The sequence below is a fragment of the Brassica napus genome, chromosome A3, assembly GCF_020379485.1.
Source record: "Brassica napus cultivar Da-Ae chromosome A3, Da-Ae, whole genome shotgun sequence".
NCBI classification, from domain to species: Eukaryota; Viridiplantae; Streptophyta; class Magnoliopsida; order Brassicales; family Brassicaceae; genus Brassica; species Brassica napus.
In genome coordinates this window covers 19,773,130-19,799,322 of record NC_063436.1, presented here as the reverse complement: position 1 = coordinate 19,799,322, position 26,193 = coordinate 19,773,130, and the positions used below count along the sequence as shown (strand labels likewise).

General features: G+C 32.3%; 5 protein-coding genes across 6 annotated transcripts; 2 read left to right on the top strand and 3 right to left on the bottom strand.

Annotated features, from left to right (window-relative positions):
• Positions 1-3,986: 3,986 nt before the first annotated feature.
• Positions 3,987-7,483, bottom strand: LOC111214200 (plastidial pyruvate kinase 1, chloroplastic). The gene is made up of 6 exons (XM_022716601.2): positions 6,877-7,483; positions 6,075-6,165; positions 5,772-5,965; positions 5,538-5,659; positions 4,555-5,033; positions 3,987-4,472 (listed from the first exon to the last, which is right to left on the bottom strand). The coding sequence occupies exons 1-6, from the start codon at positions 7,384-7,386 to the stop codon at positions 4,171-4,173; spliced, it is 1,698 nt and encodes a 565-aa protein (XP_022572322.2). The 5' UTR covers positions 7,387-7,483; the 3' UTR covers positions 3,987-4,170.
• A 1,930-nt stretch (positions 7,484-9,413) lies between these two features.
• Positions 9,414-11,251, top strand: LOC111214199 (protein MAK16 homolog). 2 transcript variants are annotated; one of them, XM_022716599.2, is made up of 9 exons: positions 9,414-9,560; positions 9,642-9,751; positions 9,896-10,014; positions 10,080-10,177; positions 10,272-10,359; positions 10,447-10,566; positions 10,657-10,768; positions 10,913-11,028; positions 11,114-11,251. In XM_022716599.2, exons 1-9 carry the CDS (start codon positions 9,499-9,501, stop codon positions 11,165-11,167), a joined length of 879 nt encoding a protein of 292 aa, XP_022572320.2. In that variant the 5' UTR covers positions 9,414-9,498; the 3' UTR covers positions 11,168-11,251. The 2 variants fall into 2 exon arrangements, with proteins under 2 accessions (XP_022572320.2, XP_048632526.1); XM_048776569.1 differs by having other exon boundaries at positions 9,414-9,751.
• A 31-nt stretch (positions 11,252-11,282) lies between these two features.
• LOC106444151 (guanine nucleotide-binding protein subunit gamma 2) lies at positions 11,283-12,723 on the bottom strand. Its single transcript, XM_022716600.2, has 4 exons — positions 12,229-12,723; positions 11,772-11,824; positions 11,645-11,689; positions 11,283-11,536 (listed from the first exon to the last, which is right to left on the bottom strand). Exons 1-4 carry the CDS (start codon positions 12,349-12,351, stop codon positions 11,452-11,454), a joined length of 306 nt encoding a protein of 101 aa, XP_022572321.1. The 5' UTR covers positions 12,352-12,723; the 3' UTR covers positions 11,283-11,451.
• Positions 12,724-16,895: 4,172 nt separating this feature from the next.
• LOC111214663 (calmodulin-like protein 11) lies at positions 16,896-19,517 on the top strand. The gene is made up of 4 exons (XM_048776568.1): positions 16,896-18,018; positions 18,093-18,329; positions 18,407-18,487; positions 19,273-19,517. Exons 1-4 carry the CDS (start codon positions 17,989-17,991, stop codon positions 19,408-19,410), a joined length of 486 nt encoding a protein of 161 aa, XP_048632525.1. The 5' UTR covers positions 16,896-17,988; the 3' UTR covers positions 19,411-19,517.
• A 2,732-nt stretch (positions 19,518-22,249) lies between these two features.
• On the bottom strand, positions 22,250-24,836 carry LOC111214198 (ATP sulfurylase 1, chloroplastic). Its single transcript, XM_022716598.2, has 4 exons — positions 24,177-24,836; positions 22,853-23,519; positions 22,677-22,763; positions 22,250-22,589 (listed from the first exon to the last, which is right to left on the bottom strand). The coding sequence occupies exons 1-4, from the start codon at positions 24,671-24,673 to the stop codon at positions 22,452-22,454; spliced, it is 1,389 nt and encodes a 462-aa protein (XP_022572319.2). The 5' UTR covers positions 24,674-24,836; the 3' UTR covers positions 22,250-22,451.
• Positions 24,837-26,193: the final 1,357 nt, after the last annotated feature.

The window sequence follows — 26,193 nt, the reverse complement described above, 5'->3', positions numbered from 1 at the left end:
ATTTATATATTGTATTCCATTGGAAAACTCTTATTTCATATTGTAATATAAACGTACAAGTTCGACAACAACAATGTAGATGCTCATGGTAGATCTATTGGTACTATTTTGTCAAACAATGTACTCATGCAGATCTCTATATAGGTATATTCGAAGATGCTTTGAAAGTTTAAGGAATTTAATTACAAAATCAGATTAGTTTTATTTGGATAAACGTTATTACGATCAAAGACGTTTACTACAATAGTTTCTTTGGAGTCCGTTACCGTATCTTAATTCTGAATGTGGATAAATTCATAACCGAATTAATAAACATAAAAGTAGCTCTGGACCCACGAAAATATAAAAATAAGAGTTATATATTTTCTTTATATATAATTATATATACGATTGATTGCATACATGGACAAGAGAAAATTGAGTTTAGGGTTAGCTAGAGTGTTCGGATCTGAATATTAAATTTAGCAAATCAGATAAGGACTGAAGAGGACATAAAGGTTTTTGATAATGAAGGTCTTGACCATACTTATATGTATATGTGTATCATATAAAATGATAATATTGATATTTACACACGCATATATATACTGCTTTACTTTTTTTTTTTTTTGAACAAACCTCAAATTTTATAGATTCTTACTCTCCATTTAAGGAGAAAGTGTTTACAAAGCATGATAACAAAGCCATCCTGGCCAAACAAACAACAATTACAATGAAGCAAAGAAGGATAGAAGCATACAAAACACTTAAACAACTAATGGCGTGGAGAGGTCCTCTAGTCTCAACAACCAAGCTGCAAAGTGAAAGTAAGCCTTGAGAATTAAAAACCACATTCAGTGATATAATTCCTGAGATTGAAACAGCAGCAAGTGCACAATTGACAATCCTTGAAATGGCTACACACATAGGCGATTGAACACCATTTTGATGAGCCTTTGATTAGAACTTCAATATCTGAAGTATCTCTAATCTTAAACGTTTTACTTCCTGAAACAAAACCACTTAAAGTAGATGATGAAATTAGAAGGGGGAACACACTCCATAGAGGAGGAAAGAGAGCAGTAAATATCGACAAACAAGACCCAAGGAATTGAAATGTCAGACATAACTCCATCAAGCTGCCACAACGTACTTCAATATAGCGCAGACAGAACTGCATAAAGCAGTAAAGAGACTGCATACTGCAGTAAATGGCCGCACCAAGACTAGGGACAGACCAGGACAACACTCCAAAACAATCAACACAACACCAGTGAATAAGTTTGAAAATCTCAGAGATACAACCTGGATTGTTGGGAGATGAATGAAGCATGAGGTGGTGATGAGGGCCGAGCAACCCGTGCACGAAGCTACCACCAGATTGACAAGCTGTGAGGTAAAACATACAGTGACTGCGACGGGAGACAACGAAACCCATAAAAAGAGACTACATTCAGCAGTAATAAAGCCATTGGAGGAACCCAAACCAGGCACCAACAAACCAGCCACCGGGACTGAAGTAGAAGAGCTTCTTAGGACCAAAATCAGAGAGGAGATGGAAAGCCAAAGAACTCCAGAGGCAGAATACACTGAGATCTGAGAAAACTTCATATTTAAATCTGGACTCATGAATGATTCCGAAGCAGAGGACAGTAACAGGAGATGGAATGATGAGATGGAAAATCTCTTGGAGAAGACAGATCTGTCCAAGAATGAAACTCCATTGATGATATGGGATTTGCAGAGGATGAGAGCTTTGACGGGAGAGAAAGATCTGTTAGAGGTTCTAACGGGAGATGAGGGTGGATCGGGAGGTTCTGGAGGGTCAGGCTCCGTTAACTGACCGGAATCCATGGCAGAGGAGGAGAAGGCCAAGGGAGGAAGCCCCTGGCGGAGAGTTTTGAAGTAACGTTTTTTCAACATTAGACAATTTTATATTTTGCTTTTTATATATACTGCTTTACATCATCATTACCCTACCAGTTTTTATGCTTCTTTTTGTTTTGGAATTATGCTGTTGAGTTCTTTGGGAATATTCCTCTTTTTCTGGTAATTTCAGATTTTCAGGCAAAACCAAGCTAATGTATATAGATATATGCTAATGTAAGGTTCTTAAGAGTTACATAACCATTTGCATTAGGGAAGATCACCAAGAAATAGTTGAACCAAAGGCAGACTTTTCTCATCTAATGTGAAAAAACAATTTATTTCCGGTAATATTAATTTATTAATTATTACAAAAGTAGGCATATGTACTTACAGTGTGTAATGTATGATGTTCATAGTTTATTCGTTGAATCACAGCTAATAAGATGGATTATAATTTCTTTATTAATTGTTGCTATTGTTGGTGTTGTTGTCTCTATACTCTGAACAATTGTTTGTATATGTATCTTTATCATATCACTGATCTTAAGGACCCTAAAGAAATAGCTGATTAATTAAGGCCTATTCTGAATAATTGAATTATTGAACTGTTTCATGACTAATCTAAAAATTGTTGTCTTTACTTTTAAAATATTGAGGAGGCCCACTTACTCAAATTTGTACAGAGATGGGACCATCGATTTAAGCTGATGCAAACAATAGAAGGGGAAGATATGATCAAATCCTCCAATATGATTTGCTTTATATTAATTTAAAGTTAATCATTAAAAATACGTTCTCTGGCTAGCCTCTAATTCTAGTGGATTAAAAAACATGCAAAATATCATATAATCACTCGAAGTCTGATTTATTATTTCAGTTTTGCAATGTCATATAATGTTCTTTCTCATAGTAAAATGTCTCCATCTGTTTTTTATTACTTTTTTTTATTACTTGATGTTTTACTCCAATGCTCAAATATTAAGAAAAACTATCTTTTATCAAGAGCATCACTAAACTAAATATAAAATTAGTTTATTTAATTTTAAATAAAAATAAAAGAAATCTAATTGGTTATACAGTTTTTGATAAAATTAAAGTTACATAGATTTGTGCAAACTTCATCTATTATGAAACAACAAAACTTTTCTAAAACATTAAATATATTGAAACGAAAGGAATATAATATACTAACAAAATGTAATATAAAGACTTTCTTAATATTCTATTTGTTTTAAAATGATGCATATTTTATAGTTTTCACATATATTAATAAAATATCTTAAATTTTAACTATAAATACATAATTTTGTAATTATTTATTTCTCCTAATTATAAATCAATAAATTGTTTAATAAATGCAATTTTTTTAAATTTAAAATTAGTCACTGTTATTCATAAATATACATTAAAAATACAAAAAAATTTTTTTTAAAACAAATTGTTTTTTTTTTCTCAAATATGTATATCTTAATGAAACGAAGAGAATGTGTTTTATCTTTATTCTCTACATTAGAAAACATGTATGTTTCCGATACAAAAAAGTTTTATGTCTTCCCTCGGCTAAATACTTATTACTTATTAGTAATGCATATACGTAAACTATTTTCCGTGTTTGGTAGTTAATTTAAAGTAAAAATCATATCGTCTTTATTCTAAATTTAGACCATAATTTCATACAAAAATGAAATACAATTTTCGTTTCGCCAATGAACATGAAAGAAATTGGTCAGAAGATCTTAAACTTACTCGTGGATTGATAAACATATAATATGAACTTGAAAATCCTTTATAAAAAAACATATAATATAGACTTTGTGGCAACTCGATCGTCTGTGAATTGATATCATTTTTGTCTGACCCTCGAGGAAGAAGTGTGATAATTAACTTAGAATTGAGGAAAACTAATATTCCCATAATCTTGACTGACTCACGGCATATTGATCAACGTACAAGTGTGTATATTGTCGAAAAAAGACAAAAGTCATCTAGTCTGTTATTCTTTTATGGTATCAATTGCATATGATTTCTTTTAAGTTTTCAACCAAAACGTGTTCCTAAATCAAATTGTTCAATTTTTTTTTAACAAGGCTTACTTACAGTTACAGGAGCTGCAAAATCCGACAAAAGAGGATTTAAAATATTGTAACAGATTAATTATATTTTTGAAAGCCAAAAAAAAAAACACAGTACACAATAAACAAAGCTTACACTCATGGCATCGTTCACTGTTGCCTTAGGAATCTAATGTAGAAGTAAGTCTAAACAGCAACAAAGTAGGAAACAAAACAGTCTTTGGAGAAATGTTTGCAAGAGAGAATGAACCTACGGAACGTTCATTACCTGGATCGATTGCAACATGTCCGAGACTGCGATCACGAGGTCTCCTGATTTGATCATACCTCTTGATTTCAGCAACGAGAATGTTTTGTTCAAGTTGCTCTCCATGTCCTCTGAGAAGCTTAGCCGGAATGGGATCAGTCCCCATTGTAGATTTAACCGTCTCCTCACTGAGGTTGTGGTCGTGAAAGCGAAGATCGGGCAGTCTGGGCGACAGCGGGAAACTAAAGACGCCATGTGTCCGTCCTTTGTGTAGACGAAAACCGCGTCGACTCCAAGGTTGTTTGCTGCAAAAGTTCGGATCATAAACATGAGAAACTAAAAGAGAGTTTTGTCTTTTTGAGGAACTAATAGAAACATGAAACTTACCCATTTTAGCAGCAGAGTTACAGATCTCTTCAGAGATTCTGTCTGAAAAACCAGAGCCTATGGGTTGAAGTGGAGTAGACTCGTAACGTTTCTCTTCCCTCCACCACCTCTCGATTCTTAGACTGACACTCCTGAGAACCGTGAGAGCCTTGTCCGGGAACTGACCCATAGCTGATTCTCCAGAGAGCATCAACGCGTCTGATCTTTGCCTTACTGCTTCAGAGACGTCTGCTACTTCTGCTCTGGTTGGAGTTGGGTACTCGATCATGGACTCGAGTAGCTGCGAAGCAACGATGACGGGTTTGTTCAGCGCTCTGCAGACTTTGACGATTCTTTGCTGAGCTGCTGGAACTTGCTCGAGAGGTATCTGAGCTCCCAGGTCTCCTCTTGCAACCATGGCTCCATCTGATGCTAGGATAATCTCTTCCAAGTTTGTTAAAGAATCGATACTCTCGATCTTTGCAATCACTCCTATGTCCCTGCATCGTAATATGATTACAATATAAACTAAAGACAGTGAGTGGTTACAGAAGGTAAATCATATGCTTCTCATATAGTACTATGATGTTATTGGTTAGACCTGCGGGTTTGGTTTCTTCGGTTAGTTCGATATGTTAGCTTGGTTGGTTCGGTTCAGTTTTCAGTTAGTTCGGTTTTAAAATTTTCTACGAAAGTTTTTGGTTTTCAATTAAATTTTCGGTTAAAATTGAATAAAACTTGATTTTTTTGGTTAAGTTCGGTTATTTCGGTTTAGATTTAGGTTAGTTGGTCAATACAGATCATATTTTTGGTTACGAATGGTACCGTTTGATTTTTTTAGAAAATCGAATTAACCGATTAACAAACCGAAACTGAATGTTTTTTAAGTTTCCGAACTGAACCAAACCTTCTAACCAAACTCAACCGAAAACCGAACTTTTTGGTTTGGCAGGTTTGGTTAATTACCGCAGGCCTATTACTTGGTAATGAACATTTTTACTTACCCTCCACAGGAACGAGCTGCGAGATAGCTTTTAAGATGATTGATCACTTCAGCTGACTTGACAAACGATACAGCAATGAAATCCACACCTTCAGCAATTCCAAAATCAATATCCAACCAATCCTGTATTGAAAGAATAAGACTACAAATCAAAGACACATCTCCACATTGTTTCTATCCATATCCATCCCAAAATCACCAAATAAGGTGAACCAAGAAATCAAAGGGAAGATACCTTGGAAGAGATTGTTGGAAGCATAGCATTACGCTCACGTACAAGACTCCCATCTCTCCAGAAAGTCAAGTTAGCTCGAGGAAGCAACAGTCCAGGGTCGGTGCATAGACACTTGACATCAGGACCAATCTTCTCAATCACTTCAAATCTCACCATTCCACCATCAACCAGAAGCTCATCACCAACTCTTACATCTGCATCATCAAAAATGTTTTCTCAATTTCGTACTCAAAAATCACAATCTAAAATGTTCTTCTTCACTTCCACTTCATTCTTTATAACGCAAAACATAAGTGCATTTACCTTCCGCAAAACCATCATAGCTCACACTGATGGTACGTGCAGGTCGAGAAGAATCAAAGGCTCTAACAGTGAATGTCCAAACCTCACCATCCTGCAAAATGTCATTATACCAAAGCATTAGGCATGGTCTTTCGAGTAACTCGAATATAGTTTTCCGAATTCAGCCTCCTAGACCTATTCGGGTTTTATATATGTTCATGTCGGATTTGGTTGAGTTCTAGAAGCCTTCTAATTTGCGGTCAAATTTCACTGAAAATTTTAATTCCCACTTAGGATTAGTAAACTTCTTCGAGAAGTCTTCTAAACTATTATACTTCGAGTTTAGGTAGAGTTTGTAACTGTCTTAGGATCCAAACTCACTTAGGATTCAGTTAATAATAATTGGGATTTCGAGTATTTTTACAAACCGGATGAAAGTAAACATGAAATTGAGTATTTAAGATAGTTATTTAAGTTTTCGAATACTCATTTCAGATACTAACTCACATCTTCGAGTCAGTTTTTTCTGTTTTTTCCAGTTCGAATAACACTTGAGACTCGAACTACCGCCCTATATGATCTTTTTTTATTTTTTTGAATATCAGGAGCTTAATCCTCCTAATCCCCAAATCACAGCATGTTATATTAATTTCGGCCACGCGGTCATTCGAACTGGGGACCTCTGGCACAATGGACCGCCCTGTATGATCAGTTCTAGTACGGATTCAGTTACAAATGCCTAGGCCTACCAAGCATGTAACTATACAGAGCAATAATGTGAAGATCAAGCTCTCAATTGAGATGGCTAAAGAGAAGATAAAACCTCAGATTTAGCAGAAGATTCACCACCGCCAAGATCTCCCATGTGAATCTCACTGCCTTCAGTATCCATCATGATAGCAACCGCGAATCCTTTCTCCTCGTTAAGCTTCCTAACGCTGCGTATCACATCGCGATGCCACTCGCGCGTGCCGTGGCACATGTTGAGCCTCGCCACGTTCATGCCTCCCTCCGCGAGCGCTTCCAGCTGCTCGAACCCGCACGTGGCAGGCCCGATCGTGCAGATCAGCTTCGTTCTCCTCGTGCTCCTGAATCCGTTCTCCTTCAGCTCCGCTTCCGTCACGGTATCGACGTCTATCGCTGCCGTGTCCGTGGAGACCGCGGTGGCTACGACGGATCGCTCTTCCGGAGAGGAGGAGGCTCTGATGGAGGTGTATTTGAGAGGGAATTGGCGGAAGGATAGGGAAGTGAGAGGGCGGTGGAAGCGTGAGTGAGGGAGGTGGAGAAGGTGAGGAGTGCGTGAAGGAGTTGAGAATTGGATTGACTGAGACATGGCCGGAGAAGTTGAGCTCCGGGAGATTTAGTATAGGCTCTGAGAGAGAATTGTTGTTGAAGAAGAAGAAAAGGCGGATATACCGAAGTGCGAGTGTTGAGTTGGATTTTGATTTGATACGACAGCGCTTTTGGGAGGGTCAAAACTGGAATTTAAAAGTCAAATAAAATCACGAGCCTCTACAAAATCAAAATCCTTGGGACTGAACCAAACCGAACTTACCGAATCTGAACCAAATTATTAAATAATGGAACAATCTTATATATTAAAACAGAAGTTACAACCTTGATTCATGTGTGATTTTTTTTAAAAATGGACCTAATGGACCTATTCATAGAAATTCATATTACATTTTAGTTCAGACTAATAATAAATAAAACTTTTAAAATATTTTAATCATAATATCTTTTGATATCTTTTCATTTTAAATATAAATATATTTATTTAAAATTCTAACAAATCTGTTTAAAAAGATTTTTACAAGATCTTCATTTTCGAAATTATATTTAAATATTTTTGCTAATTTCAAAATTAGTTTAGAATATTATTATAGATTAATATATTCAGTTATATAAAATTAAAAATAAAAAAATCTATAATGTTTTATTTATTATGTAATCATAATCAATCATATTAAAATAAAACTATTATATTGAGCTAAATGTAATAAAATTGTATTAAATTTATATATTTATATATTTTATTTTCGTAATTATAAAATATTTATGTTCAAAAATAAAATCTAATATGTTGGTAAGATGGGTTAACATTATCAAACTATATAATACATGTATAAAAATTAACATGTATTTCCTTAAAGTTAATAATATAAAATCTTTGTAACTACTTTAATCATAATATATTTTCATTTTAAATATAATATATATTTATATATTATATTTTAAAAATTCTAATAAATCTGTGTAAAAATATTTAAACAATAACTTAATGTATTTTAAGTTATCGTTTAAAAATGAAAATAAATAAATTATATTCTATTTTATCTACTTTATAGTCATGATCATGTTAAAATATAATTATTATACTAAAATAAATATGATAAAATTATATTCAATTGATAAATTTATAAATTTTATTTTCATAAATATAAACTATTTATTTAAAATATAATATGATGATAGAACATCTTAAAATTAACAAACTATATAATACATGTCTAAAAATTAACATATCTTAGACTTTTATATATACAATAATAAATTATCTAAAATGAATAAGCATAAAAATATTGGTAAAAAGAAATTCAATTTTGAAAGACGGATCAAATTTAGCATAAATTAAATACAAAATAATTTTTAAATATATTTTCTCATTAATATATTAATTTGCTTAATAACTAAATGCAAATACAATAAGATAAATATATAATAAGAAGTGGTAAATACATACAGTTTAAACAATTAATTAATTATAACATGTAAATTATAAAATTAATGTATTTGAAAGAGTTATATAAATATTTAAGTATATGATTAAAATATATACCACTTATGTTCTAAAACAATAATTTATGTATAGAAAAGTGAAAACAAACACCCGTGCGGTTGCACGGGTCAAAATCTAGTTTAGAACTTTATAAATCAAATCAACTGATTCTATACTAAACCAACTATGTAAAATCGAATTAAATAAAATTTATTTTAATCTTATTACTTATACTTAAAAATAGATTAAATTTAATAATCTGAAAATGATTAAACTATATTTATTGTCAAAAAATAAAAAATAAAATTTTAATTTGATCTCGAATAGATTTTTTTTCTAATACAAAAATCATCCTGAATTTCCTCAATGTTATTATTTTTACTTATCATGATGTATTTTGTAAAACCAAGAATTTGTGGCTTTGTGATATTTTAAAACTGCACTTAATATTATAAAACCAATAGTTTTTTTTTTCAAAAGGAAAAAAAAAATCATAAACCAAAAACTCAAACCAAACCAAGCTAAATCCCAGAAAGCCTAATAACTAAACCGAATTGAACCGGATACGCACCAAAAACTATAAAACTCTGTTGATTGATTCACGCCGATTTTCACCAGCTTCTCATAAACCCTTAAGCCGGATTTCATCATCATACATCGTGAAAGATGCAAAACGATGAGGTTATATGGCAGGCTATCAGACACAACCACTGCAGTTACATGGCCAAGTATGTCTCTTTTCTTCTCTCTTTGCTTTTGTCTGAAAGATTTGCTTTGATGAGCTTTTGCTGTAATTTTACTTTTTGTAGAATCGAAACAGGAATCTTCTGCAGAAACCCTTATAACGTAACAGGTATCTGCAACCGTAGCTCTTGCCCTCTTGCCAACAGTCGCTACGCCACCATCCGTGATCATGATGGTAATCTCATCAAAATATTCAAAACCTTTTGTTTTTGCTCATGTCCTGTGTTTGGACCACTTAGGAATGTTGAAACATGGTTTCTTTTGAAGCAAGTATTGTGATTTATTACAAAGGATTCCTTATGTTGTTGTTGTTATGTAGGAGTGTTTTATTTATATATGAAGACAATAGAGAGAGCACACATGCCAAAGAACTTGTGGGAGAGAATAAAGCTGCCTAGAAACTATGAGAAGGCCCTTGAACTCATTGATAAGCACTTGGTGAGATCTCTGAAAGACTGATCTCTCCCTCTTCTTATATATTAATATCTTGTTCCATGTTTCAGTTGTACTGGCCCAAGTTGTTACAGCACAAGGTTAAACAAAGACTGACCAAAATGACTCAAATCCGTATTCGTACAAGAAAACTTAATCTCAAAACAAGGTCGAATTTGTTTCTTGGTGTTTTTGATATATGTTATTTTGATTCACAACATTGTCTTAGTTTGTTTATTTTCTTTTGTTTTTGGAATCGAAAGGGAGAAGATAATGACTATGGCAAGGAGGGATATAAAGAGAGAGCCAAGAAGAGAGGAAAAGGCTTTAAAAGCAGCACAGTTGGAGAAGGTCACACTTTGTTTTGTTTGTATGCTTTTGCCTCACTTTAGCTCTCTAAGATTCTCATTATAATTTGCTGTTTTGTTTTTTTAACAGTCCATTGAAACAGAGTTGTTAGAACGTTTGATGAAAGGCGTTTACCCTAAGATACTCGATTACCCAGAGCTTGTTCAAAAGGAAGTTGAAGTTCAAGAAGAAGAAGAAGAAGAAGAGGAGGTGCTCTTTTTCGTTTTACCTAAGCTGACCATCAAAAAAAAAGATGCAGCTTCGTTGTACTGACATTTTATTTACTAAACTAAATCTCAGGAGGAGCCAGAGATTGAATATGTTGAAGGCTATGATGAACTCTTGGAAGAAGAAGATATTGAAGATTTCTATGGCGGCTTCCCATCTAAGGAGTCTCACCTTGACGGTGATGGTAAAACTCATGTTCTTTTGTCCTGTTTCTTATGCATTTAAAATAGTGAGAGATTATGGAATATGTTTGTATATGTCTGAATCATCATCACTACAATATGCGTTTACAAAAGTAACAATTTCAATCATGAACTATTTATTACAGACTTTGAAGATGATGAGGATGGTGAGGAGCAAGTAGTGATTCATAAAAAGGGAAGAGCATTGAAGAAGTTTGATGGTAATGGAAAGTCCAAGAAGAAATCAAAAGTAGTTGTTGAGGTGAGCTTCCCCACAAGTTGCCTTTAGGTAATTCACAAGATGTTGTTTCTGCTATTTTCTGACGTTTTTGTTGTATGTCTTTCAGGTCGAGCAAGATGATGGAGATACCAGGCAAAGCCTTAAAAGCCTGATGCTTTGAGAACGATAGTGAATATTTTTTTTTTTAATATAAAGCTAACATGTTAGTTACATTTATAAATCAAAACCATTTATTTGAAAAGAATCTTGCTTTGTTTTAGTTTTTGTCACTGTGATTCTTTCCAAGTTAAGAGAGATAAATAGATCGGATATCAATACATTTTTATCTGCACAAATGAATCATTTTTTTTTTCAAATTACATTAATTTAACTGCTCAGGAATGTAAAGAAAACGCAAACTATTGTATGGAGGAAAAGGAGTAACGTAGGAGAGGAAATGAAGATTTAAAGAATGGAGCAGCCACATCCTTTTGCTTCCGGAGGGCCTTCGAACCACTGATCCCATGTTGCATTCACTGGCCCTATTGTTCTGCAAGTAGTCACACACACACACACAAGAAAGCTTTCAAAATCAGAACGAATAGTCTATAGAAATTAATCTCTCCAGAAAAATGGCAAAAACAAAAGTAGAATTTACTCGGGAAGAAGAGGATCTGGTTTGCTCTCAACACTGTCTAAGAACCTGTATCCATTAGAAGAAATGAGTCAAGCTTATTGAAATAGAGATGATTCGTGAACCAGCTACGAAGAAGTTAGTTTCTCACTCTTTGCAAGAAGCTGATGCAGTATCCATCTTTTCAAGCTGCTCCAGCTCTTCCTGAATAAATATAAATGGAGGGAAGAATCATCATATACATTGTTACATTTTAAGACACACCAAAGACACAAGTATTCTTGTCCTAAACAGCTACGTGGACAAAAAAAGCTTTAAACCCCAAGGGATCAAGATGTTAACCAAACCTGAAAGAAAGATCCTGCATTTGGTTTTCACTAATTTACAGATATTAGATCAACACTTTTGGTATTTCCAAAACTAAAAAGTTTCAAACTTTTGAAATTCTCTACCGAACTCCACTCAAGATTCATCCTAAAACCATTGGTTAGGACACAAAAGATTTGATCCAACACGATAAATATTCAGACAAGAATAACAAGTTCAAGCTTAATAATCACGCACGCAAATAAGGGTCCGTTTTTTAAAAGAGGAGATCAAGTATATACCTCTAAGAAGCGAGCTTCTTGTTCAAGCCTTTTGAGTTCAGCGTGGATCCTGTGTTTGCCTCTTGTGTCAACGACCCGCCCGGAAAGCTGACCCGACGAATTGGAGCTACCCGCTTCCATCATAATTTCTATTCAACCACTCAACTCCAAAAACCAAAACTTTAACAAAGACAGAGAATGAAAGATAACTTTTTTTTTAATACTCAAGACATCAATTATGCAAACTCAAAAAGCTTCAACAAAACCCACCCATGGTTGGACCCAAATGAGAAACTATCAGATCTCCACAAAGGGGGATACACAGAGAGAGAATTTAATTTTAAGAGGAACAAAAAAAAAGATTCAACAACTATTAGTTGGGGTGACTTCAAAAAAGAGCTTTTCCGATGATCCAAAGGGTCTACACAAAGAAAAAAGTTGAGTGTTTTTTTTTGAAAAAAAGAGGAAAGGCGTCGGAAAGAAGAAAAAGTCACCTTTTTAGTTGTAAAATGCTATTTATTACTACATATAGATTATCTTTTTGTCTCTTCACAAAAAGTTAAAAATTCGTTAATACACGCGCCATTCCGCATGTTATGGGCTTATTATTAGTGGCCCAATAAAGTGTGATTATAGAGATAATCACGTTTCAACTGAAATTTTTCTTTTTTGTCTCTAAATATCTATGGTAGTTGGTGAGATGAGTTACTCTTGATTAGCTTTGAGTTAGAAACCCAACTGTTTGACTATGATAGTAAACTGTGGGGGTATATGGGAGACTAGTTCTGGTCAACGTTTGACTATGTTAGTTGTTTCTCAAGTTCTTGTTAAATCGATTTTTCACCCAAATGGATTTATTATGCCAACCCAACCTATAAAAGAGAATATGGTACAAATTTAAAGATTTTGCTGGAGTTTCATGAGGCCCAAAGAGACCACATAAAGGCCTATACAGAATATGGTACGGAAATATAACGAATTAAGTACGGGTACAAGAATAAATTAAATAAGTGAAACAACATATTGCATTGATTATTTTATTTCAATTAAACTTGAATTTCTTTGTGATCTTTTGCTACTGCATAAGAGACATTAATCTAAACTATAAATTAGTAGTTGCAAACTTATACTGATAAATCGATGTTTATAATCTTTATTATGTCAAAGTTAATTATGTGAAATAAATTGACGATATAAATATTAGATTTATATAATTGATTATATGTTATAGTTTTAATACAATCCTCATAAACATGGTCAATGTTTTCTGGGATACAGGTCAAATAAATATTGTAAAAACATATTTATTGGATCCGGTCAATACATAATAAGATTAAGGGGACGACTGGTTTTCCTGCTACCACCCGCAAACGCAGCTTTTGCAGTTGGTAGCGGTTGTCGGCGGTTTGCAACAATCACTCAAATCGCTCTAAACCGCTTCAAACCGCTCCGAATCTCATAAATTCAAAAGCTGGCTCCAGCTAGCGTTTGCGGTTGTGGGCGGTTGCGGGAGGGTAAAATTTTTTTCTTTTTTAAAACAATATATATACAAAAGTAAAAATATTTAATAAAAAATTTAAAATTGAAATTATAAAAATATTAAAATATATCTATTATATTTTTATTAATATTATAAAATTTTATAATAAAAACAATTTCAATAAATTTTCAAAAGTTAAAATTATAACTTTCTAAATATAAATTTTATATTTATTATAATTTTATGATTTTTGATATTTTTATAATTATATTAAATGTAAATATTGTTAATTTATTATTTGACTGTTACCGCATTTGATAGTTAACCAGTCATAAATCACCCGCAAACGCACTAATTTTTAACCGCAGTAGCAGTCGTACAAATCTCTTAAAATCGCTAGAAACCGCAACCGCCCGCATCCACAAACTCCCGCAACCGCAACCGCAACCGCTGCGTTTGAACCAGTCATGCCCTAAATGGCAAAAAAATATCCAGCTTTTACTTTTAGTCTCTTTGGTTGAAATATAACAGACCTCAAAGTTCAACATAAAACACTAGTTATGCACTTTTAGTGTACATCGTTTAAACGGCAATCTTTTGCTTTTTTAAACCTCTATAGGATGTCATTCAATATCTAAGTTTATATGTGTTGAACCAAAAGGTCAAACATAGATACAACACATAAAAGCAATGACATCAAATTGGGTCACCACAACTTTTAATAAGGTTGGCATTGTACTGCTTTTTGACTTTAGAAAATTAAAATGCATCCAGAAACTCTACGGAAGCTTGTGCCATTACTAGGTAGCGTATCCATTTTGGCACTTTATGTAAGTTAGTATGACTAAATTCTACCAAGACCATATAAGTAATAGTATAACTGATTACTTCAATTACTGTATATTTCTATAACCAAAATATAACTTCATCATTTAAATGACTATATTGACTGTATATTTGTATTTAGGGTTTAGGAATCAACCCACATATTGTTGAATTTCAGTCAAGAAATTAAATTAACCACAACTAAAACTTATTTAGTCCATAACTTAGATTCGGTTGGATTTGATGCGATTATTTGTAACACTCATAAGTTCTATATACAGGTCTGTTTTTGTTTCAGATTCGCTTATTTCATGCGTAAAGATATTAAATTCATCCTATTAATTCATCCAAATAGGATACACATTAAAAATATAAAAAATACTAATAATACAATCAATATTTTTAGTTTATTTTTATAAACTTATTCAGAGTGAAATTTTATAAAAAAAATTCATCTAAAATTTAAATGATTGTTTATAGTTTATTAATTATGGTAATAATTAGGATTTAAATTATTTTGTTTATAATTGAATTTTATAGTTCAATTTTGTGTTATAATTGTGTTAAATAATGTCAAATAATTAGATATGATTCATGTCATATTTTTAATAAATCATGTCATTAGCTTTCTAAAAATGATTGTGGTATAAACACTTAAACAATCACTTGTTAAATAATATCTAGGATGCTTATGCTTAGATTTGACATAGATCTGATATTCAAAAGAATCTTCTTTAAAAAAAGTCTATGACAAATAAATCGTTTTAATATAAATTATATACATGACAACTATAGATTTTTCTATAGATCTTAACATATGTAAATGTCTGAGATTAGATCACCATAAATAATTTCACAATTTTTCATTTTTTTTTTCTTGACAAACGGATTTTGGTCCGCAATAGGATTGTATGTTATAATTTACCATAACATCCAAAATCGTTATACTTTTAAAAAATCAAAACTGTTACTGATGCTTATTAATAGAGCAAAAATAAAGCTAAAATTCAATTAATGGGTTTAGAATAATCTGTGGAAATTGCCAACTCAAGTATGAGATTCTCCAATTTGTTGAAATACAGATCTGCCAGGAAATAGAAAATACTCTTTTAGAATTAATTTATTTAATTTATTAAAAATAAAGAAATGAGTAATACAATAAATATAAACCATTATTTATATAAAATAATAAAGTATTAGAAATATTTTTTTTGTTTCAATTTAATTGATGTTTCAAATTTTTATACAAAAAGTTAGTGTTATTAAGCGACTGTGACCATTTCTATTTTGCAGTATGATTTTCTATTGGTTGAATTAGCTTTGGTAATAATATTTTAATGTAAGAGATATAAATTGAATAAAAGTGTTCTTAATCCAAGAATAAAAAATTTTAAACATCAAGTAATATGAGCAGAAGAAGAAGTAATACATATTTATTTCAATAAAATAGTCTCAATCGTACATGCATAATTAACAAGTAATCAAACCATTTGTTTTGTTTATTGTGTTTCCCATATCATCTTAAACGTATATGGATGGAGTAGGAATGGTTTAGCTAGCAACTGTTCTTTTCTAAATTGCGTAACTGATGAATGTATATTGTGGATGTATAACTGTATTTGCTATTCAGTAAATAAAGAAGCTGACAAAAAAAAAAAAGTAAATAAAGAAAAATTACAAAAAGATATTGACCTCACGAGGTACATTATTGTTGGCACATGTATGTGTAATAGATGCTATAAGTACCTTTTCCATCTAAACAAATGTTTAGTTAATTTACATTGTTCATTTTTCTAAACAAATGTTTTGTTAATAGTTACCTTTTAGTTGTGCGTAAAGATAGTTTAGTCAACAAAGTTTCATAGCGAAAGTTGGAAAGAGTAGTAGTAATATGTAATACTCCTTCCGTTCCATAAAGTAAGATTTTCTAGAGTTTATTTTTGGTACACAAAATTTTTTTAAATATGTTTTTAAGGTATTTTTATATACTTTTGAAAAACATTAATTGTGAATATTTGAATTGATTAAATTTTATTGACTGATAGTTATTAGAAAGTGTATTGAAAAATAAATTCTAAATTAAATTATAAACATTTATTGTATTTTTAATAAACGTGAAAACTTTATAAAATTTTACTTTCGGGAACGGAATAAGTATTTTATTTGTTTTATGGAGAATATCACCTTAACCCTTTTATATAAATTAAAAATTACATTTATTTAAGAAATAATATCTAAGATAATTAATAATATTTATTAGATCAAATTATTTTTCAGTTAATAATTAGAATTATATATATATTGCATTAAATTATAAAGTAATTATTTATGTAACAATAAAATGCTAAAATAATATTTAATTGAAACTTATGAGTAGTATAAAAAATATAACAATCTATTTATCATAATTTTTTATAGGTTGAAATCTCATCTAACTCATTGATCCATGTTATCTAACCCAATAATATTTGAACTTACCCGAAGTTAGTTTTTTCGATCATCTTTATATCATTAAATAAATTACCTGACTGAACCAAATATGCAAAGTTGCAGTTAGGATCAGTGGCGGAGCCAATGTTACATTTTAGAAGAGTTATTTATTAAATTAATTATGTAATATTGTCAAGAAAATATAAAAATGGGTCAAAAAAAAAGAATTGGTCTTCAGTTATGGGGTCAAGCTAAAGGTTTTTAACCAAATATTCCAACTACCTAAGATTTATACGTGAAATTCACTTTTTATAAAAATCACAGGGGTCAACTAATCCCTTTCCTAGTGGCGAAGCCAACCTTTTAGAAGGTGGGTTAGTCGACCCATGTGAATTTTATGCAAATTTTTTTTTACTTGTATTTGTAGAAAATATTGAAAAAATATTGCAAAATTTAGACTACTAAACCATTTAATATATGTTAATTGTGAAACTGACCCTCATGCAAAATTTGGCTAGCTCCTCCACTGTCCCCTTCCCACCACATAGCTCTGCCACTGGTTAGGATGACCGGCAGTCTTGACCACTGCGGTTTGTAAGGATAACTTATAAGGTTGTGTATATTATTAAGCTTACTATATATTGTCAATATACTGAGAAAAGGAAAATAAACAGTTTCTACAAACCTAAGCCGTGTCCATTAGTATACGAAAAAAAAATAACAACATGTAACTGTCAATAAAATTGACATGATGTTGATGTTCAAAATATAGCCGAATATCTCAAGAGAACAATACTTAATTACTTATTAGTATATTGGTATGTGCGATTTTCTACGCGGAAAATAATTGTAAAAAGAGTTTCAATCAAATCACTATCGTTAACCAAAAAAAAATCCCACCAGACTCGTTAGTAGTGAATTCTTTTACGGAAATAATATTTTGTCATGTGACTTTGAATTAAATTTTCCAAATAAAAAGGTAGAAAAGTGAACGAGTCCAAAGCAGGACAGTAGAAAGCAAAGACTTCTACAAATATGAAAGCAGAATGAGAGTTGAAGACTTGAAGCATTTCAAGGTTTATTTTTTCTACTTTCTTCTCTCTTCTCTATCTCTCGTTCTTACAAAAACAGTTTTATTTGGATGGACCAGACACAACAACAAGAACTGACGCAAGAACAGATAATGGAGTTGAATGAGGCATTTTGTCTGTTTGACAAAGATGGTGATGGTTGCATCACTGCTGATGAACTTGCCACTGTGATCCGGTCGTTGGACCAGAATCCGACCGAACAAGAACTTCAAGATATGATCAATGAGATCGACTCTGATGGTAACGGCACCATCGAATTCTCTGAGTTCCTCAACCTCATGGCCAACAAAATCCAGGTTTACAATAAGTATAAGAAACTAGATCAATCATATTCATTTTTTGTATATTTGTTGATTAACCATTTTTTTTGTAGGAAACTGATGCAGATGAGGAGCTGAAAGAAGCATTCAAAGTGTTTGACAAAGACCAAAATGGCTACATCTCTGCCAGTGAGGTTAGCATATACTAGTAGTTAATTCCATTTGCGTGACGCATATATATATATTTGTATTACTAGTTAGATATGCTTTGATTTGATCAAGTACCATAGAACAAATATCAGTTCGATGTACTCCGTTGCGCATTGTTGTACAACACAGTACGTGTGGTCTAATTATAATTTTATTTAATTCAATGATTGGAGACATATCGATATATAACTATTACTGATAGTATTTCTATATAATAATTCAGTGGCTAAAGCGTATTTTCTATATAGATCAGTGTCTAGATTAGTTACATGAAGCTATGAATCATGGATAGAAACTTTTGAATTAATGACAATGTCAGACAACAAGGCTAGACTATATTTCAAGTTTTACAAGAGATTCTTAGGTGTCTTATTCATTTTTTTTTTCTAAAATTCATATTTGAAATTTTAGACAAGAAAATAACAAGAAGATATAGCTGTTTATTTTGTTGTTAATTAATTAGAAAGTGTCTGTCTTGCGTCGTAGAAACTAGATAGGTCAATTGTTTGAGGCTTCGAGCTAGCTGGCATGGTGACTTTTTGGACGATAACGAGGTCAAAAGAAATATTTTAAAATTCTATAAACATTTAGTAAAATGTGTATGATTTTATTGGTTTATTGGGCCAGAGCACATGTCACCTAGTGCAAATAATATGTATACATATTCTTTTCACACACGTAAATGTTTTTGTTTAAATCAAAAATCAAAATATCAGAAATGTTTTTTTTTTGTAACTGAAATATCAGAAATATTGATATATAATTGCAGTTGAGACATGTAATGATCAGTCTTGGGGAGAAGCTTACAGATGAAGAGGTTGATCAGATGATAAAGGAGGCAGATTTAGATGGTGATGGTCAAGTCAATTATGATGAATTTGTGAGGATGATGATGGCCAGTGGTTAATGTATTTTACCCGTTAATGTATGATCTTTATATAATTTGTTTCTCTTTTTATCTTCTTCAGAATACTATATTTCACTTTCCTATTAAATTAAACTAAGTTATTTGTATTCGATTTTTTTGTATTAACATGTATGGCTGGCAATAATCACTATTTCATTTTTTATATTTTAAAATGTCTGAAACACTAATCACAAATTTAAACAATATAATGCTTAATTACAACAATTAATCGATAGTTCAGGTGTTAATTAGTTAGCTTATGTTTTTTATGTTCATTTTGTAGTATATAATTTACTAAGCTATTGTAAATTAGTAACATAATTCGATTAATCAGATGTCTGACTGTCAGTGTTAGAATCAGTTAATCACCTGAATGACCGATTACTGATCTACTATCTCATGTTAGAAAATGGAGGATAAAATCTTTGCATATTTCAGTTCCAGTTGGCGTTAAATACTCGGATGCACATACAAAAAGCCTTTGGTTGGTACAATCATAATCATATTAAATTTATAAACTTCAAAAACTCTACACGTCTTTTATAAAGTGCACCGTTATGGTGATAGCTTGATGTGAAGTTTGTCCAAACATCTGAGTGCGTGACTTTCAAAAACATATTCTTATCAAGTAAAAAACAAAATAAAGCTTTTTTGTCAACAAACCAAAATAAATATGGCTAATTAATGAAAAAAAAAATAACGAGGCAAATGAAAATCCTTTTGTATATATATTGTTAATTTTAGAAGTGTCTTAAATTTCTTTGAATTCATTGTTCATAGCATATATATATAAACATCATTATTGATATAGATATCTCAAATCATATAAAACTATATAATATTAATTTTATTTTATAGTATAATTAAGTTATAAAGTAAAAATCTTAAGCAAATTATACTGTATAGAAAACATAACTTTTGAACTTCTAACAATTTGTTGTTAGTCTTTCATATAAAGTTTGAATTTTTTTCTTTTCAAAATTTATTTTCTTTCTTTTTCAAATTTTCAATATTGTAAGGGAAAATCGCATAAAAAACCTTGAAAGTGTCACTTACTAGCACTTTAAACCTTGAAGTTTTTTCACTAGCACTTTTAACCTTCAAAGTGACATTTTTATCATAAAAAACCTCCAAATAAGAAAAATGACCGGCTGAACAGGTTAAAAACAGTTTTTTTTCAAAAAATAATTATTTAATTAATAAAATAAACAAAAAAATTAATAAAAATCGAAAAATTTAACAAAAAACTCACAAACTAAAAAATGAGAAAAATAAATAAATATTTAAAAATTAAATAAAAAATAGCAAAAAATTCAAAAAATAAATAAGATCAAATTTAAATGGAGAAAAATAAAAAAAATCATAAATTTAAAAAAAAAAGTGATTTTTTTTTAAACTGTTTATTAAATTTTTATTTTAAAATTTTTAGTATTTATTTTTTATTTTATAAATTTTAAACCCTAATTCCAAAACCCCACCCCTTAACTCTAAACCCTAAAGTTTGGATTAGTTAACCCAAGGGGTATAAGTGTATATTTACCTCTTTAATGAAATTTTTTTTTGTGACTTTGAGCCTTGAATACTAGTTTGGGAACAAAAACTTGGTTTGGTGTTATCTTAGTCTTTTTCTCTTTTTTTTTTATCAACACATATCTCCAATGACGGTTTTTGGCATATCTCCAATGATAATTTCTGACATTATATTTGAAAATGAAAAAAAAAAACTTTTTGAATTTTCAATTTTTTGAAATTTATTATTATTTTTTCTGTATTTTAATTTGATCTTATTTATTTTTTAATTTTTAGTTATTTTTTATTTAATTTTCAAAACTTTATTTATTTTTCTCACTTTTTTTAATTTATGAGTTTTTTGTTAAATTTTTTGATTTTTTTTTTGTTTATTTATTAATTAAATAATTATTTTTTTTTAAAAAAAAAAACTGTTTTTAACCTGTTCAGCAGGTCATTTTTCTTCTTTAGAGGGTTTTTATAATAAAAATGTCACTTTGAAGATTAAAAGTGTTAGTAAAAAAACTTCAAGGTTTAAAGTGCTAGTAAGTGACACTTTCAAGGTTTTTTATGCGATTTTCCCAATATTGTAATGTTAAAAGAGTCGTTAAAATCGTGGAAGAAGTATAAACATCTAAGATAGAAACATATTATATAATAACCGGCCGTCACGTAACCAAAATGGTTAACTACACTTACTAATATTGGGGTGGTTGAGTTTCTCAAGAGATTTGCTGACCCTGAGAGGCTGAGTTGGGGTCAAGGGGGAGTTTTTGTGGCGGTCGCAGCTTAGTCATGGCCGATTGGATGGTTGGTGAAGCCTTCTTTAACTACCTCAAATCAAATGGAAGAAGAGATCATGAGAACCTCTTTATGCAGGATTTGATTTATAACAGGGATTTAAGTACTGATTTGTTTTTGTTTTTAACTATTTGATTTGAATGACATTGAAAAGGTTTTTTAAACATACCTTTATACTAAACATCTGTTTAGAACTGGCCAATATTGTCTCCTTCAAGGCTGGCCAAGTCAAGAAGACACCGGGCTTGTGCATCACACCATGTACAATCTGATCTCCTTTAAAGATCTTGAAGGTGATTCATCTGAAAACAACTGGGACGAGGGGTTTAAGTAGTGTTTTTCCCTCACTAATCTCTTCTATGGTTCCTTTCTTGGAAGCAAAGGCATCTAGGAGGCTCTTGAGACCCTAAGGGTCCATATCTTCAGCTTTTCTCCCTACGTAGCCATGCTGATATATAAGAGTTTCTTTTTCGAAAGAATGTTAAATTTATTCAACGGCATAGATTCTTATATTTTTATGAAAGTTGCATAGAAAAAGCAAAGCTGCGTTTGTTTTCATATAAACACAATCGTTTTGATATGGTACTACAAGTTCATCGGACGGTTTAGTTGGATCAAGTATTACAACTTTTGTAAAAGAAAAGGAGTCTTTATATATAGGCTTGTCCTATACAACAATATGACTCTCGCCACAAGGCCCACAACACAAAGCCAGAGATAGTTTCTTTGTCTTAGGCAGAAACCACTTCCGGTAGTCTACCATTACCTGCCGGAGTCAAGCTGTCATAGTAATCCACCAGAACTTGCCATCCACCTGGACACATGAATCCATCTGGAGGGTTTTCTTTGTTCTTGGCCAACGTGCGCATCTGAAAAAAAAAACAAAGAGAGATTTTCATCAGAACACCATGAAGAACTTAACAATGTTAAACTATCTTTAAGAACTGTGGAATTACCTTAGTGCCTGAGATGAACAAGAAATCTTGAGGCCTAGACGGATCGAAGAAAGCCATCTTGCCTTGTGTCTTGTCATATGCAGCAACCTAATAGAAACAAAGAAGTCAGATCATCTCATCACTGCCGTACAAAAAAACAAAATGTAAATCTATTGAATTGGGTTTATTAATATTACCTTGAAAGGAAGGATATTGAGTCTTTCGAGTCCAGGAGCCATGCTTAGCACTTTCTTTCCATGATCAGCATCGTAAAGATCACGTTTCTCAACTGGATGACCCATCCCAGCTGGATCACGACCCACTATGTAGAAATTAGCACCAGCATTGATCCTAGCCTTTGCGTGCCACTGCACTTCTGTTGGACCAGCGTAATGCATGGGAGACGGGAATATGGAAACCACTGTGGTCTCTGGATCAAGAACACCGTCCTCAAGCACCTTCTCGTGCTGCTTCATCCTCCAGCTTAGAGGCACATCATCAGCCTTTGTGTACCCTCCTAACGGATGAAGCAAAAGGATAGGGTTCTTGTAACCCATTTCAAGAAGTCTCCTACGAGTATCAGTCATAAGGAGTGCGTGACCGTTGTGGACCGGGTTCCTGAGCTGGAAAGCAAAGACGGCATCCGCGCCGCGCTTCTCAAGCTCTTTGCGGAGCTCAGCAGGGGAAAGCCTGAAACGGTCAAGGCCATCATTGTACTTGACTGGCTCTAGAACCTCAAGGTCACCCCCGATGAGCCAGTTTCCAGCGTTGGTTATGGCTTCATCTACGTAAGGCAAACCTGGAGCGGTCGTACCCCATGTTCTGGCTATCCGCTCTTCCTTGGGATGCTTGTAAATCTCAATGCTGATCAAACAGAAAACAAAATTAATCTACAAAAGGACTGTATAAACCTTTTTAGATGCTACAGTGATGCAAAGTAGGGATAGAATTTTGGACAACGCCAAACTCGTCAAACCAAACCGAATCGAACCGGAAATTTTCGGGTTTCAGTTCTTATTCATTTATGAGTTAATGTGGTTTAATTTGGTAGATTAAAAATTTGATTTTTGGTTCGGTAATCGGTTAGTTAGATTTTCCGCTTTTTTTAAATATAGCCAATCTTGAACAGTTTTCGAATCCAGATTAACATAACTACTAAATTTTGAATAGAAATTAAAATGAAAACCCCAAACTTTTAAGTGAGGTTAAACTGAAACCAAAAACTTTGGTTTAATTCACAATTTTTATCACCCGAACTAGTTGAATACCAAACCGAACCAAATTTTTATTCGGTTCAATTTGGCATAATTTTGTGCTAACCGAACTAACCAAAAAAAAAAACGGATTACCCGAACCTAACTAACAGTTCGAACGAATGCCTAACCCAAAGTCTTTTAGCCTTTGGTCTGTCTGAAAGGAGTGGCAGCTTAAATGACCAATCAGATCTGATCCTACTTCAATCGTATCATTGTCTAATCTCAGGCCCACAGAAACATAAATACAATCTAAACAAAAACTTACTCGGTGAGGATAGCGACGGGATTACCGTCGGAATCAACAAGCGCGACGCGCTTAGACTCGCCGATACTAGCCTTTTGCTCGTCGTCTATAGCGAGGACGATAGGCACCGACATGTTGACAACCGATCCGTCGTCAAGACGAAGCGAGTTGAAATGAAGAGTTTGGAGGAACTCGGATTCTCTCATGAACCCTCCGAGTGGGCTCGCCCAGCCTTCGCTCAAGACGTGCATCCACTGCATGTCTATCGCCGTCAGCTCCACGCGCGGCAGCTCCGTCGCCGCCTCGTGCTTCTTCTCCCGCCGTCGTGGCTCGTCCACGATAAGCTCTACGAGCTTTCCGCCGTCGGGCGCGATCAGCCCGGCGTGAACGGTGATGTTTCGACGGCGAGGTTTCGACGGGAAAGAAACGGCGGCGATGGGGAGATCGGAGGATGGAGATTTGGTGAGTGGCTGAGAGAGGAAAGGAGTTTTGTTGAGGGCTGCAGCCATGGACGCCATTGAAGCTTCTCTCTCAGGCTATGGCTGCTTCAGTGGAGAAGCCGTGAGAGAGACGAGGAGCTTTTATAGTGTTAAAGAGTAATTAAAGGACCATATCTGCAAATATTCATCTACGTGGATACTATATATAAATAATTTTATTAAATGTATGAAATATTAACAAGGTTGCCTTATTGGTATGGTGCAGAGTCATTGCAAGTGTTGCTCTGTTTTTATTTTATAAGTACTAGATATCTTTCATTTTTAGACTGTAAATCCTTCTGGATTTTATGTCATATTCCTATGGAAATTCTGAAAATTTCATGGATATATTTTTATGTTTTCAGAGGAATATTGACAGAGTTTGGAAACGGTAATGGTGTTTTAAGGTTAGATAATTGATATTTTGTTGTTAGGGAAATAAAATAGAATTAAAAGTTAGGAAATGTGAGGTCAGTGTGTGGACTGATGCTACAGTTGAATATATCCAAGAATACAGTCAGGTTCGAGTTCGACCATCAATTTGCTAATGGGATATATACACCACTCCAACTGCCACGTTACATCAGGAATATTTATTTTTCTCTGAATATGCTTTTTCATTTTTAGAATAATATTTTACTGGAGATCATGAAATAAAATATGTCGACCGCAGAAAATAAGCCGTGGTTCACTGTTAAACCTAATGAATATTTGATATTTTAAAGCTTTTTTTAATAAAGAAAACTCAGATAATCAACAATTTATTATTATTCAAATCTTTTTCATTATATTTATGAATACTCAATTATATTAATTGTCGTAGTCTCTTTTTTTTTAATTGTTTTAGTCTCTAAGTAAGATTATGTTTACAACCTCGTGTATTGAATAAGTTCCAAAAAATCTCTTATATTGAACTATTTTCTCTAGGACATTAATTTATGTTACCATGATGAATAAATATATTTTAAAGTCTAATATGGTATTAGAGACAAGATTCTTATTGCTCTAAAAATCATAATTTTCACTTTTCAATTGTTTTTTTTTACTATTAACCTTTTTATTTTGTTTTCTACTAAGTCTAGTGCTTCTCTAATCAACACAATAAAATATTATGGCATCAGAAACAATTATCATTATTTCCATTGTTGTTTTCTTGGCATTATTCTTCATCGCCTAAAACTATTTGACAATCATTTATTTGACTATCATTTTAGTGACGTACTAGTATTTCACGGGGGAAAAAAGTTTGTCAGACACTCGATCTTTCTTGTCAATGATACGAGCAATAAAAAGTTTTATAATGAGGGTGTTGAAAGTTTTTTCAACTGTTAGAATTAATTCCAATGAGGGCGTCGAAAGTTTCTTAAATATTTTCAACTATATTGTTACGTGAAAATATTATGTCGAAACTCACAAAGTGAAGCCCACATCTATGTCACTAGATTATTGGTTTTTTAAATTATTATTATTTTTCATATTAACTTCCGGATATGTAAATGGATCATAAAGCATGGTCTTTTAAATTATTGATATTTTTTATTAATCTCTTACTATTTCAA